General features: G+C 33.5%; 1 protein-coding gene across 1 annotated transcript in view; it reads right to left on the bottom strand.

Annotated features, from left to right (window-relative positions):
- Positions 1-1553: 1553 nt before the first annotated feature.
- LOC148626664 (uncharacterized) overlaps positions 1554-18154 on the bottom strand; it is a 31130-nt gene continuing 14529 nt past the window's right edge. Inside the window, exons 10-28 of the mRNA XM_088570829.1 lie at positions 17589-17701; positions 17174-17288; positions 16229-16432; positions 15740-15787; positions 15197-15388; positions 14667-14819; positions 14258-14461; positions 13327-13454; positions 12497-12626; positions 11823-12019; positions 10930-11023; positions 10364-10586; positions 9296-9471; positions 8172-8324; positions 6929-7074; positions 6313-6455; positions 5502-5599; positions 4707-4890; positions 1554-3595 (exon numbers count right to left, since the gene is read on the bottom strand). Coding sequence (XP_088426955.1) covers positions 3522-3595; positions 4707-4890; positions 5502-5599; positions 6313-6455; positions 6929-7074; positions 8172-8324; positions 9296-9471; positions 10364-10586; positions 10930-11023; positions 11823-12019; positions 12497-12626; positions 13327-13454; positions 14258-14461; positions 14667-14819; positions 15197-15388; positions 15740-15787; positions 16229-16432; positions 17174-17288; positions 17589-17701 — 2775 coding nt within the window. The 3' untranslated portion in view covers positions 1554-3521. The remainder of the gene's footprint in view (positions 3596-4706; positions 4891-5501; positions 5600-6312; positions 6456-6928; positions 7075-8171; positions 8325-9295; positions 9472-10363; positions 10587-10929; positions 11024-11822; positions 12020-12496; positions 12627-13326; positions 13455-14257; positions 14462-14666; positions 14820-15196; positions 15389-15739; positions 15788-16228; positions 16433-17173; positions 17289-17588; positions 17702-18154) is intronic.

The raw sequence follows: 18154 nt of genomic DNA, 5'->3' as shown, positions 1-18154 counted from the left end.
ATTTTTCTCTCTCACATTCTTGAAGGATTCAAGTTTTTAAAAAGATAAGTTTATTTTTTTATCCTTCAAAATGCATAGTTTGTGAAATTTTAAAAAGATTGCTTTTGCTTTTGAATAGTTTAAGAATTTATGTACTTGTAATTTTAAAATGTTCAGACTGTACCATCTCCATTAGAGAAAGCATCCAGTCAGGCAGGTTAGGTAGTGTATCTCAAAAATGTAATAAAAATGTAAGTACTAAATTTTTCACCTACACTTAGAAATTGATGGTAAAGGAAAACTATTGACCAAACTTTACGACAAACGGGATGACTTTTCATTCAGAATTGTCGACTTTCCTTTCATCTGTGGCGACATCCCTTCTGCACCTGCATATGGAGTGTTCATATCACAACCCATACGTTATGCCACAGCTTGCCGACACTACCCAGACTTTGTATCGCGCTACATTTCTAACAAATAGGCTTCTGGAACAGGGTTATGTTACTACAAGATTGAAGTCATCACTACAGAAATTTGATGGTCGTCATCATGAAATCGTGGATAGCTACGGTGTATCCACCTGCGCCATGAAAACTGATTTGTTCAACGTGTCATAGTTTTCCTTTCCTCTTTCGTCTACCCCGGACATGACTTTTTATGAGGAACTGGGCGGGTGTTTCTAGCAAAGCAGAGGACACTTACCCTACCGGTGCACCTGGTCCGTGCTCCCAGTTTTTAGTGGAGTCCGAGTTACTTCATGTTCTTTGTTGTGTATGTCTGTTTTCCATGTCTGGTCTTTGTCCCTGGATTACATTCTTTTGATTACCGCTATAACCTTGGTTCCCTTGATTACTTTTACAACATACATGTATATCATCAAATAAGTATGTAGTTTACTTGTAGACTAATTGATATGTTTTGTTACATATGTTAAGTTACAAATGAATTTTATATCTGTCATACGTTTATTCCATCATAACAAATATTTTTGTTTTCTTTTGTGGTAGCACAAGAATAATCTTTACGATTTCGACGTCATTCTGAGTTTTTAAATGATCTTATTTTGTCAGACAATCATTCAAGTTTTTATTAATTTTAATATATTACAATGGTATGTCAACACAACATAGGCTTAACTAATAGTAGACTACATCAACAGTCATCAACAGTATCGGCTTGCCATTAACAGAAACTTGGATAGAAATACACGTAATACAGTTTTCGTTTTTTGAAAAAAAAACTTTCGAGGAACAAAAATGTCGTAAACATTTTTTCGACTATTTTCGTCATTTTAAGATACTATTTCCTGTTTATGGTCGTTTACTTCAACGAGTAAAATTGCAACGTCCCAATAATTTATTCGGTACAAGATCCATCGATCTAAAAAAAGTGTGACTGCGATGGGGATCCGGAATATGAAAAGGATGATGATCTTAGCTATTCTTAGCTGTTGCAGAAATTCAACATTTGCTTCAGAACGAAATGCATAAACAATTATTCAAGTTGATTGCAGATAATATTAGGTACATATACTTTTAATATTTATTTTGGCACTGAAATAACTAAAATAAGAAAATTAAGAGCACTTTAATTTTGATTGCCAATTCTATAAATATAGTGACATTGTTAGAGAGTGCGTGTGAAAGTTAAATTTGAGAAAACAACATCAAATCACAATATCGAGACATTACATTTCCACAAAATAATGGAAGACAAAACATTTACAGGCATTTACTGATATGCAGTTACATCGTATCAGTATGTATCAAAATATTTGTAACACAATTAAATCAGATGAAAATATCTAAATACATACTGACATGTAATCCCATATACTGCTTCAAAACCTGATAGAGGGGGGGGGGGTAAATTCCCATTCTATGGTATATGTCGGATGGGGATTTGGGGAATGGAGATTTCGTTAAAGAGTGTTGAGATTTTAAATGGGGTTGATTGGTAAGTCTATTTAAAAGTATAATATAATGCTTTGAAAAAATTATTGCATTTAATTCATGACACGAGTTCAAATGCATATATATAGTTCACGTAGATAACACTTTAATACAACAAAATGTTATGGAGACTGATTCTCCTTTAGAGAGTTTCTATGTGGAAAGGGGGGAATAGGAGATTGTACATGTTTACAAAGGTGGTTTAAAAAAATTGCTAAAGAACTGAATCAAACAACTTTGAATTTCACTTAAATCATGGCATCAACAAAGGGTCTACAAACTTCTACAAACTCGAACATTTACAATACAAAAACAAACCAAAGCTGATAACTCTGCATTCCTACCTTGTATGTAAAAGAACCCCATATGAAAAATATCCTTATATCAAACATCCTTGATAAAGAAAACAAATAGTCAAATAAAAAGAAAAAAATACGCCAACAAGAAATTATTTAAATTTTACGAATGACCGGCAGAATAGCACCATCAGGGTTTGATACATGCCAATACATCAAATCTTCAAGACTAATTCAAGAGTTGACATAGAAATGTAGAAAGTAACAGGTCATCGGAACTAACGCGAACATGACACTTGCAAGTACATATGAAATATTGTCAAAAACGTGATTATAAATTATGATAAAATATAACAACTAATACATCATCAATAAAACATTGTATGGTAATTTTCAAAAAAAGAAACAATGCAACGCTTAAATAATAAAAATAATAACAACATACATACCCTGTGCGCGGTGTGTAAATCATACCCTTAGTTATGGCAAACAAATGTAATTCACATCCTCATTTTTAAAAGTCCTTCAAACCTTTAAAGCATTATGACTCTAAATGTATGGTGGTTAGTTTCATAAATATGAAACAAAAATGAAAAAAAAAAAAAAAAACTAAGAGAAGCTTATATAATATTAATATATGTATGTGCAATATAAATGCAATATTTAAAATTTCGAGAAATAAAATACAATGATCTTAGCATGATAGCATGCAATGATTTTGAAATGTACAAACAATCGTAACGTAGTTAAAGACTTCTTAGTGAACTAATGTCTGCAATAGCTTTCCTGCAATTAGGAATTTAACTAGTTTAATTCAGGGACACCGATTTTCCTTCAGTCTATTCTCAATTTATCCAATCCTCCACACTTTATCTTGTCCTTCAGAATGTTATTGATTCTTTCTATTTTGAAATTTAGTTTTAACTTGAATGTAAGGTTTGTACGTTAAAAATCTAAAGTTAAGGAATCATAAATTGCAGAAAGAGAACCAATATCCAAATAATTTAAAATAGTTTGAACGTTGGTCGAATCATTCTATATAATAGTTGCGTAAACATTACACAATGTAGTCTTCTGTTGAGAGGTTCCATTTAAACTGTACAATGTAGGATAAACTGGTTCCCAGCTGTTTATATGACCCTGGTCAATGAATTTGTTTCCCAGTCATGTTAGAGACTTTTAAATTGAAAAAAATTTTTCTCGATAAATACAATTTTAAGTTGCTATTTTTGGTCAGTTATTTTTTTTAATTACATCTATATTTGGAAATTTAACTTCTTAGTACAAATATCTAATAGCAATGAAAACGAACTGCCACAAGGGACACCAGAAGAGTCATGAGCCATGGAACTTGTATCTTGTAACCTGAAAAAAATTATATGTTTATATATTACAAATTTCGTGAATGTTAGAAAGAGTATTCAAGGAAACCAAGATTCTAGCGGAAATCAAAAGAATGTAATCCAGGGACTAAGACCAAACATGGAAAACAGACCACAATAACCAAGAATACATACAAATTAAGAAAAGTAAATGAGCAACTCGGACTCCACTAAAAACTAGACACATGAGAAATAAGATAGACCTAAAACTTTTAAGTAGTACAGCAACTAACATTTCTTCCAGGTAACTTGATGACAGGCAACAGAACATGATTCAAGACAAATTTAGGAAAGAATGACGATGTGGTAAATTATTCCTCTGTTTCTTTATACTTTATTTTTTTGAATGTTAAAAGGAGTGTAAAGATGCTAACACGTTATATTCATTGATAGCACGTTGTATTCATTGATAACACGTTACATTCATTGCTAACACGTTATATTCATTGATAATCATTTATTATTCGAACACTATTGTTTTTGTTTTCATGATTCATGATAAGTTGGGTGTTTTGCAAACTACACATGGTGGAAAGTAATTACTTTGTCCACCCGTTGATAAATTATCCACAACAGTTGAAACCAAAACAGATGAAAACATTAAAAAACATAATTATACCTCAATACGTTATACATTTCTCAGAACCTTCTTCAAAACAAAATGTTTAAATACGAAGGATTTGTTTTTTTTTAAAAAAAATTCAGGTATGCAAGTTATTGTTTGGGTAGTCGAGCACTTCTAAAAGTTCCTTAATAAATAATTAAGTTTAATTTATATTAAAATAGGTAGTAACCTTGTCAACATTGGTTGGAGGTAGGAACACATCGAATGCGTTAGATTCATTAGGTAGTAACCTGGTCAACATTGGTTGGAGGTAGGAACACATCGAATGCGTTAGATTCATTAGGTAGTAACCTGGTCAACATTGGTTGGAGGTAGGAACACATCGTTAGATTCATTAGGTTTGTTGTGTTTGGTTTGTTTTATATTTGATGATAAGTTTAAACAGATTTCAGTCATATTAAGGTTTTAAACGATACACATTTGTTTCTTTCTTCTTATTTTGCATACACAAAAACGCTTTTCTTTTTACCTTTTGAGCTAGGATTTGGGAGGTTGGTTCCACCATTACTTCCTGAATTAAAATATGAAAATGTTGTATCTGCAGCATAAGACAAAGCAGCCAATTTTGTTTGGTCTAAGGCATTTCTTTGTTCTGCAGTGGTTGATTGAGCTTGACTGACACTAAATGTCCGAATCTGACTGGCTGTGAATGCCTGTATAAAATCAAACGTAGACATTACGAATTAACAGCTGGCATATTAATTACTTCCACATATGAGAATCATAAGACGTGTAACATACATGTATGATTTCATATGAATCAAGCACAACATAATCATTACTTGTTTAAGTTTGCAAACAATTGTCATGTTTTTCACATACATATGATAATTATATGCTACCAAGCAAATATTCATGAAAGTCATGATAATCATATAGCTATTATACATAATGGTAAAAGGTATGGTGTATATGTCAAAGAGACAACCCCCACCGGGTTGAAAATGTCACCCCATGCCATATGTTTATCATCATATGATAACGATATGAATTTAGCAACATACAATTATGAGGCACATTTGGCTGTGTATCACTAATGCGTATCTGCTGAAATATAATTGTATTTTATTCTTGCTATATATATATACTTTATATGTAATAGATGTAAATATCATTTAGGAAGAATTTATCTTCCGTGTGAGACGACAGCTGTTATCTTTCATTTTTTAACAAATATGATTGCAAAAAATACAGCGTATTACGCATCTGAAATAACAACACATTAAAACTTTAAACTGTGAGACACACTGATACATGTACTTACAGCAAATTTTGATACAGGTATGTAAGATAAGTGGTTCGAATCAATGGCATCGATCTGTGCTTCAGACAATACAGCGATGTCACTGCGATTCATTCCACCTAACATAAAAAGACCAAAATATTGATGATATACTATTGTGGATTTTACTATTTTGTGTACATGTCATAGATTTTCTTCCCTCTTTCGGCTACTTGGAATTTTTATGAGGAACTGGGCAAATGTTTTTAGAAAAGCAGAGGACGCTTACCCTATCGGTGCATCTAGCTAGTCCGTGTTGCAACTTTTATTTTGGTTATTTTCTGTTCTTTGTTGTGTGTGTCTGCTCTCCATGTCTGGTCTTTGTCTCTGGATAACATTCTTTTGATAGTATCTTGGTTCCCTTGCTTAGTTTTGATCACATTTTTCATGTTCCTTTACTCTGTTCTTTGTATTTTATTTCGTGGAGAGGTGCCAATGTATTAATCTTTCAGTCTGGACCTATGTTATATCAGCTGTATATTATTATACCATAAATTTATGTGTGTAACTAGGAGATCGTTGAAGTTATATATTGTATTGCAACGAATGATAGAGTTATCTTTCTTTGCACTTGAGATATAATGTCACTTTTATCTATAGGGATGTTTAATGCCATCTCGAGTGAATTGAGAACCACCTGGATCATTTGTATTTATTGAAAGCCCCAATTAAGCCGGCATTTCATTAGTAGCATTAATCCTTTGATTGGGAAGAGGTAATAAAACACTGCCGTCTATATAATAAACGACCTTCCATTAGATAATATATCAAGCGGAATTTATTTAAAACATACCTATAACCGTTCCGATATTGCCGACAGTAGTAAAATCCCATTTAGTTACGTCGCTCCCGTAAGCATTTTTTGCAAGGACCATAAAGGAAGCTAACTGTTCTTCATCACAACTGGTGACTTCACCAACTGCATCTGCAGCAGACCTGCAAAACAATGAAGTGTTCGGAATCCCGCTTTCCATTTCAAATAAACAATATCCTTCGAGCTAAATTATTAATATATAATAATAGATGACAAATGGTTATATCAGCGAATGGAAAAACTGATAAATTCTAGGCAAAAGCCAAACGGGATACTCAAAAAGGAAAGTCTGTATAACAAATAACAATATCAAGATAAAAGCCAGAAATTTGGAAAAACCAACCGCAATTGTCCTGATTTGGTACAGGCAATTCCGATGAAAATGGTGGGTTAGACATGGAAGAGTTAAAACCATTCACGTTCCACCATCAGGTCTGTAATTTCTTCAATTGTATCAAAAGAAAAAGAAACCTAAGTTCCTGTATTTAGTTGAAAAGTCTGCAAAACGAGAAGAAAGATTTAATCTTACAGATGTCAACAAAATTTTTTAGTGGAACTGGTGCTATATGGTTTCCAGATTGTGAACTATACTTACGCATAAACACTATGTGGAACAATTAAAATATGGCTTGCTGTTGCCCCACAAGTCATGTGACCCAATGATCTTAATTCACTTGATGTTATGCTACCAGGAGCTCTTGATTTTTCTAATGTTAACCATCTGTCGAACAATGCCTTTTTCTGAAAGAAAAGTATACCGTTTACTGGTAAAAACCTTTTGAAAAAAGTTTTTTCTTTTTTTTTTAAATAAGTAAACATGCAGTAAACCTTCTGTACCAAGCACTTCCAAGGGTTTCCAGAAATCTCTGTAGTTCGGCACTCATATGGCCATTCCATGAAGTTGAAATTTCGTAACAGGATCGTTAATAACTTTTCTGCTGTTTTATCAAAGGATTCGAAGCAAATGGTCAAATAATTTCTTTTATAGTTTAAAAGGTTCAATGTTGAAGATATACTTACACTGATAATTACTAACTTAATCTATTTACTAATCCATCTAATTTGTGATTTTGTCCGCTAATCAAATTAACCACGTTCGGTGAAAAAAACCTATCAAACTCATCTGTTAAACGATCAAAAGCAGCTGGTTGTATTGTCATGCATCGGAACACTTGGCCGTCTGTCCATCTATTTACAATAATCACATGAGTGTATACCTACCATAAAACCATTTATCGAACAAATAAACGTCTTTATTCTTCAAACTGACATTGTAGTCAGTCAATTGGTCGGGCTCGCCTGAACAACGAATTATTCATCGGAACACTGGTTGACTGTCGACAATGAAACTCGCCTTTTCTTCATTGCACTCACCGGAGCATTTGTTTTTCTATCGGAACACAACAGCGGGTGTTCACCCATCAAATTCACCCAAGATCCTCTCTATCAAATAAACTTACACGAGCGCCTATCCATCAACCAGACTCACCTGGTAGTTTCTCTACCATAGAACTCGCCCAATATCATGTCTGTCAGATAAACTCCCCTGAGCACCCGTCTATAAATAAATCTCATCTGGTAGTTCGTTCCTACAGAAGTCAGTCAAGATCCTGTCTATTAGATAAACTCACCTTAGCATCTGTCCATGCACCTAACCCATCTGGTATTTTGTAACATGCATCTACAGAACTAATCTGAGATCCTGTCTATCAAATGAACTAACTTGAGTGTCTGTCCATCCATCAAACTCATCTTAGCTTCAGTTCATCAAATAAACTCATCTAGCAGTTTCTCACCTACAGAACTCACCCGAGACCATGTCTATCTAATAGATTTACCTGGGCGTGTGTCCATCCATCGAATTCCCCCATTTTACTGATAGCATCGAGATCTAATGTCAGTGTTTCAATCTCTGCAACCAATAGTCCCTGTACAATAACGCCAGCACTAAAGACGGTGGTTGCGTCCCATGTTGATGCAGTACCCCATATCTGTTCAAAAGAAAAGTATGAAATTATTATATATCAATCAGAAAGTATTACTTGTGTACGTAAATGCTCGTGGACGGAAAAAAATCTTTTGAGATGATGTTTTTGGAAGAAAAGTGCACTTACTGAACTATCTTACTGTCATAGTTTTCCTTTCTTCTTTCGTCTACCCCAGACTTTACTTTTTATGAGGAACTAGAAAAGCAGAGGACGCTTACCCTACCGGTGCACCTGGTCCATGCTCCCAGTTTTTAATGGAGTCCGAGTTGCTCATTTGCTTTTGTTACTTTGTATGTATGATTTTAGTTACTTTATGTTCTTTGTTGTGTATGTCTGTTTTCCATGTCTGGTCTTTGTCCCTGGATTACATTCTTTTGATATAATCTTGGTTCCTTTGATTACTCTTATACACAGTAACAGTTGGTTTCAGCATAAAACGTATAACTTCCCAAATGTTTTATGTTTTTTGCCAAAAGCCTTTGATTTTGCAAGTCATTATACGAGTCTTATACAGTGGGATCTAAAGTACTAAATGCTCGTAAAATATTAAACTGACATTATACTCATAGAGAACGAACTCATCATAACGGTAATCTTTACTAATTTAAGCTTTGACCTTAGAATCATTGAGCACCCGATTTCAGTCTGACAGATGGTAACCCGGTAATACACCGCATTACACTAAGTAAAGATCTTAACTAGTTTTGTATCTTTAAAAAAAAAACTAGAATGATCAGTTAAAGCTTAGTTAAATCATGAAAGCTGTTGCTGTAAAACTAGTAAAGGACTGATAATTTTAAAAAATGAATATATCAAACTTCGTCCTCTTAATGGTTTCACCTGCCTAAATTTTATACTTTAATAACATTTTTTATTGATCTTAACCAAATTTGCAGAAAATACTTGTACATCTGAACTCTTAAAATATATAAAGTTACCGTACGCTCTCGGGCAGATTTTCTGATTTGACTTACTCGTTTTCCGACAGTAGCCAGAGCCACTTTTTGGTCTGTACTGTAGTCATTGACAGCCCCTAAAATGTCTACACAGTCTGTAAACTCGGTGTCTTCCAGGTTGTTTATCTGATCCAGAGTAAGGGCAGATAACCCTGATGGTCCAATATTTCTCATATAGGAACAGGTCAAAGATGCTTTCAAAGTATAAAACAAACATTTTCTTATCATTTAATATGGTATCATCCATGGTTGAAATACAATAATAAACGTACAGTCATGAATAAGAAAAAAAATGTACATGTACATGTACATGTACATTAGTGTCGACTATTGTTTTTTTTAATTGAAGCATTTTTACCAAAACGTGCAGGAAAATTATGTATGATGTAAATAAATTAGTCTTTTTTACTCGGAAGTCACGTTAGTGGCTTCGAGTATTGTAAGTATGAGAATGACAAAAGGGCTTCCGACAGATAACTTCACGGACGGAAATGTTTTCTTCAAATTAATGCGTGATTCTCTTTTAAACTTTAAACATTTCACCAATATCCCAAATGAATGATATTTCAAACATTTTAAGTGTTAATTTTCAGCTAAATATTGTCGAACTGGTAAATCGAGACGCCAAACTATTTTTTGCGCTTGGCCGCGTAGTAATTTCAAAGAAGATAGTTAAAAGCCGATACAATTTAATTGGAGTTATCTCTCTTTGGGTGGAATTTAACTATGCCCCGTGAATGGTATTATAATCAAAATCATTTTATCAAGAAGCGTCACAATCAACATCATCGGCTGCTTTTTTTAAGTTTAACGTCTCAAGAACGTAAACAAATGCAATAATCTTATTTTTACGATATTTGTGTACAGCTTTATTTTGTTTTGCTGCAGGTTGCAAGGGAAATATGGGTTCAACACCAAACCTTTCTCAAACCTTAGTGTATGTCATGACCGGCACTCTAGCACATTGCTTAAAAAATAAACATCGGGAACCTATTATGCAGGTTGCACGCCAAGCGACTTCCGGGTTTCAGGACCTTCGGTGCTTTGATTTATATATACAATGTAATTTAAAGATAATAAGCTTACATATTGACCTCCTGCGTCGCCCCGCGCTGGAACCTGTCGACGGCGCACAGGCATCCTGGGAAAGCAGCAATCTTCCCATGACCTTCTTTTTATTTGCTATGTAAATTGCTTCATCTCTCTCAGTTATGTCCATTTTAAATCCTTCCATCTTTCTACTTGTATCTTCTTCTTCTTTATCTTTGAACGCTTTTGCGACTTTATCACTCATATCACAAAGAATTTCCTTTAAAGAAAATATAGTTTGGTAAGGTAAATGGAAAAAAAACCAAAAACCCCCAAAAAACAAACAAAAATACAAAAAAAAAAAAAACAAAAAAAAAACAAAAAAAAACAAAAAAAACGTCTGAAAAATATTTTCATGACTTATCAATATTATTAGGCTAAAGACAGAAACTGTACTGAAAAACATGCAGCAGACGCGCTTTACTGCAAGAAAGCTTTGATGTCTTTTCAGCCTTTCATTATTAAGTCGTTCCACTTGAAATATAAATTTATACCACCAATATGTTGCATATAGAAGATTTCACATAGATTTACGTGAATTTATACAATAAAACTAAGCCTACTTCATCAATGGCATCAAGCTGAGAGTCTGTCATTTCTCCTAAAGATGTTCCTAGAGTCAAGATATTGGTTGCGTTGACTTTAGATCCGACATTTCTAAAAAGGAAAATGAACTCTGAGGAAAAGTGTGGACCCACTATAACACTTATACACAAAGTGATTCTTCTGAGAAACAGTGTAAAATAAGACTTATCATGCCACTTGCACATGGTGTAGTAATCTCGCTCCTAATGATATCTTATAACATAAAATAGTACCGAACTTTTTGTTAGGGAAATGATTTATTGTATTGTGAGATCTGACCTAATGAACTGCAAGGGAGATAACTCGCGAACGGTTGCTGATTGATAGTTTGATACATACTGTTAAACATAGCAAATACCCCCACCTGCAATGTGCGGGTATACTGTGATATGGGTGTCCGTCATTCCGTCCATTACGTAGACACCTCCTACACCTTTGAATGATTTAATGAAACTTTCAAAGAGTCTGCATTGAATATTCCATTGTATATCGCTTGTTTAAACTTGGATTTGTTTGGAAGTTTCATATTAACAAAACATTGAAATTTGGGGACACGTTAACGACCCATCTGGTATCTGTTAGTTCTCCTACACCACTGCATGGAATTTAATGATACTTTCACAGATCTTTGTACCTTTTTCAGTTTTGTACCTTCTATTCTAGATTTAGCTACAGATCAATTTGGAAGTCAAAAATGCATTTTATCGAATGGTGGAATGGAGATACCGATTTAGTGAGCATTGCTCACAGTTGTTCTAATTTCCTCTGTGCTCTTCAACTCTCAATAGGTCGATAAAATGGTATATTTTGACATAAAATAATACTGATATAAAAAGTACACTGATCTTTAGACAGCTGTAGAATAACTTACAAATCCAACTTTCCCATGATGTTAGATGCCAAAGCTTTTCGCTCCTCGGCACCTAAAGGACACTTTTCTATTTGAGACGCATACTCATCCAGCGCATCAGCATCTAGTCGGCTGATTGCTGAAATGTCGATTCCACATACCACATTACCGGTTTGGTCTAGATCATCCTTAGTGATACTTCCGGTGGTGGACTTCCCCTTAAAGGACAAGTGGTACAAAACATCAAAGTTTTTTTCATACGTAAACAGTGAAAAGTACAGTAGTTCAAACTAAGAGTCGGTCAAAGCAGATATAAATGACGCGGAGTTTTCTTTTTGCACACGAATATTTTGACTGGAAACTCACCAGAAGGCCTAAACGAAGATGTTTGACAAAAAATGTCAGATATTTACAAGTAGATAATTACTGCTAAAGTTTAAGTAAAATGAAATCGGGAAAGGACGAGAAGACGTCCTGCCGCAATCCGTTAACATACATTGAACAAGTACATCAGAGTTCAACCAACACAAACATCATATACGTGAATGATTTCTGGGCTTAAATATTGCATTTTAATTAAGTAAACCGAAGCTTTGAAGGGTCCGAAAAATTCACATTAATGGCGAATCGACATTTGCATGACTTTTTGACAGAACCATACTTTGAATTAAATATGGATTATTGGAGATACTTACTTTGGCCTCCATGACAAATTTGAATCCATCTCTCATGTTATTTTTATCCATGACTTTTTTATCTGCCTCTGCAACAACACTAACTATAACATCTTTGTTACTCGTACCAAATTTCTTCATCTCTTCATATCTGTCAAAGGATACAAATTCAAATGTGCAAATAACTTACTATATAGATAATTAAACGAAGAAGAAGGGCACTTTCATGAAAACTAATTCTTGAAAGTAGAAGAGCATAAATATATCACAAGAACTATTCTATTTTGTATGTAATGATTTCAAACAAATATATACAGCTGCAAAAATATTGAACTTAACCGGGTGGCATTAAGGAGCGGCTTTTTTGTGTGTAAAAATATGTAATCACTCTAAATGACTCATAAAATTTAATTACTTAAGAAATTAGAAGCACAATTCACGTTTATAGTAAGATATGATTATTGTATGAATTCATCAAACGAATCTTTGATTTTGCAAAAATAAAAAAAGACAAAAACCAAAAAAAAAAAACTAGAGGTTAAATTTAAAGTAAGTTGTGTTTGAAGATTACTTGGCTGAGTTATCAAAATAAAACTTTCGACTGATACGATAAAATTATATAAAACTGCATCTGAAACATTGTAAAAACTGCATCTGAAATATTGTAAAACCTGCATCTGAAACATTGTAAAAACTGCATCTGAAACATGGTAAAACCGACTTGAAACAGTTTGAAACATTTACAAACATCGCTCTGTGACCAATGGGGCCTTTATTGTGACCACATAGTTTGATAACAAAAAAATGTTTTGTTACTAAAATATTAATAGAGTTAATAACTAATAACTAACCTGAATTGTACCATTAGCTCAGGGGTTGTCTGACTCAATGTTGAACTTTCTGTACTAGACTCAATCTCGTCCTCAGTTGATGATTCGAAGTTCGTGGCTTTTTTATACGAATCTAAAGCTGCCTTTACCTGCAAAACAAACAACAAAATGAAAATTTGTTTTGCATACAAAAACGTAATATGTCTCCTCCCGTTATAAAGTTCAGTGGTGTTACTATCAGAAAATTCAGCGGATCATTAGTTACAGGTAGCTTGGCCATTTACTTAACATTTCCTAAATTCCTACAAAGTTTCAAGATATTTGGTGCAGTAGTTTCGAGCGGTTGCGCTTACAAAAGTGTGACAGACAGACAGCCAGAGAAGGCAAAACAATATGTCATTAAAGTGTGGGGAGACCTCAGTAGTAACGGTTTTAGCTTTTTATACTGTTACAGGAAAGGACTTCCTTATTAAGCCATCCTGGTTGATAACCTTTGGTCTATTGAACATTCACTATTATATTTTTGTACCAGGGTGTCCAAGCAAAAACCAGACAGCGGGTGGCACGTCATGACAAATAATTTTCATTTATTTCTTATCGCAAATGCATTCTTTCTCAAAGTTGGACCATGGTTTTTAATTCACTGCAGCAATTAAAGAGAAATAAATTACATAGAAAGCATTGAAATTCATTGAAAAAAGGGAGATAAATCTTTACTTTGAGCGAAATTTGTAGTTTCACCAGGGAACTTAAATGCCATTTTCCGATCCATCCATTGTCGATTTAAAACAAACTGCATACTATCTGGTATTTATTTGATATATACATTACATTGGACCAAAATATCAGTGGGATAAAATTTACCTTGTGCCTCCCAAATCATATAGATCTGCCCGATTTTTACATGGACAGCCTATAAATATTTGCAAAAACAAGGGCGTCCCTAATGTACCTGAGCTTTTCTAATACAAGGTGAGTTTGTGATGGCATTCATCTTGTCAACACATGCGTTGTCTTTAGATATGTTCTTGATGTCAAGTGGCGTTAGACCACATGCAATTTTCTCAATATTTCTGAAACGTTGAATGGTGAAGTTTGTATCAGTTGAATCAAGATCTCCAAGCTTGTCCTTCAATTTCGTCATAAAGATTGCAGCCTGAAAATGAGAATGTTCAGCTTAATTAGCATATATCTTCGAACCTCAGACTGAGTACTTTACTAAAACAATCAATTAACGTTTCTTCTGTTAATGATAGAAAACTGATGATGATGGATTTCCTTCGGTAAAAAACATGAAAATCATGAAGGAAAATTTACAAAAATTCGTATCCATCTTATAGGTTGCACATGCATTCACATACCCGTTTATTGTCCACCTCTATAGTAACCTCAGCTGTGTCTCCAGTAATATCAGGCAATTCAGAAAGTGATGCGTTGATCAAAATATCAGTTGGGATATCATCTCCCAGCCCACCCTCGAGAGCTTTCTTGACACCACTGGAACTTTGTTTTACCTAAATGAAAGCTACATGTATTATATGAATGTCGCTCAAATACAAATACACATGTAGTTGATAATGTACTGGCAACTATGATGCAGTTCTAGAATAATTTATTTTGATGAAATTGGTAAAAGATTGTCCAAATCATAAAATGGATTAAGGGTGACAACTATGTTCAGTGAACAAATATTGAAAGAAAGATCTATTACAGCGAAACCGAATCCTAAATAATTTGATAACCCGTCTAAAAAAGACACTTTTACAGTCCTTTTATATCAATTTAAGCGTACTTGAACATTGATAAACCGAAAGCTTTCTAAACCGAACCAATTTTAAAGTCAAAAATTTGTTCGGTTCCGTCAAAATTTCATTGTATTTTATAGTTTTACCTTTTCCATCAATGTCGATACCACAGCTTTAGACGGTTTATTTTCCGTGTTTCTACTTTTCTTTATATTTGTTGCAAACAGTTCGATGATGTCATCTCCGAAGACGTCATCGGGAATTTTATTTAGATCTTTGGCATCTAGGGAAACTACGGCTGGTCCTAAATTTTCCACATCTAATTTTGAAAATTTGTCCTCAAGTAAAAACAAAAAAAAACATAATTTTTTTCAAAGTTAAAATTTTTAACAAAGTTGAATAATTGCAGCATTTGTATTATACCAGTGTCGCCAATTTTTCCTTTTTAAAGAAATAACAAAAGAAAGACAAAAACGTGATCATATTTTTGACAGTGACAATTATAACTAAAGTTATAATGACAATTCCAATATATTTGTTAAACACGACATTATAATAGTTTAATTTCGTTATTTTGTACAGCGAGTAGTGAGGCATTTCTTAGGTAGGAGGAAATAATTTACAGAATGCATATACTAATTAAAATTGTACAGACATTTTATTACTGTATTTTTATATTTAAGACTTACAAACGTCTTCCCACTCGCCGATTTTGCAGCTTCAAAGATTTTCTTTGCCTACAAAACCAATAGTTGGAATGAAATATTAACAAAATAATGAATAGAAGAGAGAAAGTTTAATTACCATCATGAATGCGAAATTCTTTCATGTAAAATATAAATTTAAGGAAAACAAAATAATAAGTTCAGAACATTCATTGTGCTGCTTACTTGAAACTGCTAGACAGGTTTTCGACGAACTTTTGATAATTTCATAAATGCTGAAGTACTAACTAGTGAATAGTCGCTGCGAAAGGGAAAATTACGGTGCACTTTAAACAAAGTCATATTCTGAAGCGTAGCTGTAGTTAAGTGCAATCTCCTCCGCGCATGAGATATTAACTATTTCAAAGCTCTTAGAATCGGCTAACTTACTATGTAAAAAGTGGATCCCGATTAATAATTAAAAACGAATTTTAAGTAACTTAAACTATATATGTACATGTAGATTGGTCTTACCATTGCTCTTGTTGTAACAGTCATATTCTTCATTTTTCCACTAGTATATGCAGATTTAAAGACATCAGCAGGAATTCGGTCAAAAGACTGCATCGGAAGAAACTTCAGTAGAGGACCAATGCAGTCGATGGTAGTCTGGTCATAAGTGGATGGATCCTTCATGCTCGGGATACGATCTAAAACAACTTTGGCTAGTTTTGCCAACTGAAAATGACAACGAATGGTTTTATTTTCTATATAAAACGAGAATAGATATGGTTTATATGTCAAAGAGACAACAATCTCACCGTGATGGAAATGTCAGCCCAAGGAAACCCTTTGGTATTCAATAAACGGCGAGAAAACCCTCATTCCACAGGGCGGGCTGCAGCTGGCCCCAAAACATCATTATACACCGTATATACAGTAAAAAGAGTTGCCTCTATATGCTCAAGTAACATAAAATGAACTAAAGGTGAAAAGGAAACAAGACGTACAGAGGCCAGAATATATATGTATTAATTTACACACATACTACAAAATTGACAAGCAAATTCAAATCAAAAACAAAAACCCTATAGGGTTAGTACATTAACCACTAATTTTGACTGGTCCTGCCTCATATGGTCGTTAGATTTGTGGGGAAAGAAGAGGCCGAAATAAATTCTACGAAAATCGGCAAATCAGATTGGTAACTAAGGTACACTATGATCGCTTGTACATGTTTTGTGACCACTGAAATACTCTCAAGCCCGGCCACAGCGGTATCAGACCTCATGATTTTACACTCTAGATTTGTGAAGTTGCTTTACATGTATCTATGCATACATGAAATATCGTGCTTTTTCTATATTTACCATAGTAAATATTCAATTTGTCTGATACGGGAAAATAGACTGCCGGATAATGAATTTTAAAACGGTACATATAAATGTGACAGGACTATTGTTGTTTATTTAAACTTACATCAGCGTCATCAAAGTCATCAGCTTTATCACATATTTCACAAACAGCTGCTTCAAGTTCTGTTTCGTTTAACTCATTTAACAAACTTCTGTTGAAAACCATCATTTTAAAGGAACTGGAACATAGAGGAAAAAAATTCAAAGAAGATCATGATTATACTAAATCATAGAAATGTCACAAATCGCTTGGACTAAATTATAAATGTGTTCTTAAACTGAATTAAAAAATGATTTCAGGAAATCTTAATTTGACATTTTTTATAAAGTCAGGCAATGATTACTTGAAAAACAACATGATGTACCTGTACATGTAACTCAATGCTTAAATATAGTGACTACTTACTTCCAAAACTACGTACTTGCAGACTTAATTTAACAACATTTAAACTCATTTTGCACTCCATATATACTCTTACTTGACAATTTGGTCTTTATTGAGGTCTTTTGGTTGCACGGTTTTGAGGACTTCTTTCATAAACTTGATCCCTGATTTTGTGTCGGTCTTACTGTAATCCACCTTGGACAACAACTGAAAAAAATGAATGATTCAAGTCTGTCTCCTCCAGTTCAAGTGTTCAGATACAAAATGTACACATAACAATAAATAGATATGCCATAAATGTTGTTAATTAAAGTATTCCATGTTTCTGTAATTCTTACATGTAGTTTATTAGATTATAGAAAAAAGGAAGATTTTTTTCTGGTGAAATCATTGAATATAATCAAACAAAATCAAACTTTTTGTAGTGCTATTAGGCTTATACCTGACATGTTTTTATATTCTTTAAACATTAAAAGAATGTGAGATAACCAAACTTTTGTTTTTGATATTAAATTTTCCCACAAAATAATCAACAATTTTCATCTTTTATACAGTTGGGTTATATCGCCGATTTTGCATTTCTGTCATTACTATTTTTATTTTCTTTGTTTTAGATAGTTCAAAGTTTAAAACCGTTTTGCTCGTTCTGAAAATGCATTT

The sequence above is a fragment of the Perna viridis genome, chromosome 2 (assembly GCF_037379345.1).
Source record: "Perna viridis isolate PV_CMFRI_1.1 ecotype Kerala chromosome 2, ASM3737934v1, whole genome shotgun sequence".
In the NCBI taxonomy this organism is placed as follows: Eukaryota; Metazoa; Mollusca; class Bivalvia; order Mytilida; family Mytilidae; genus Perna; species Perna viridis.
Note: the sequence above shows the minus strand (reverse complement) of the source record. Positions and strands in the feature narration are given on the sequence as shown.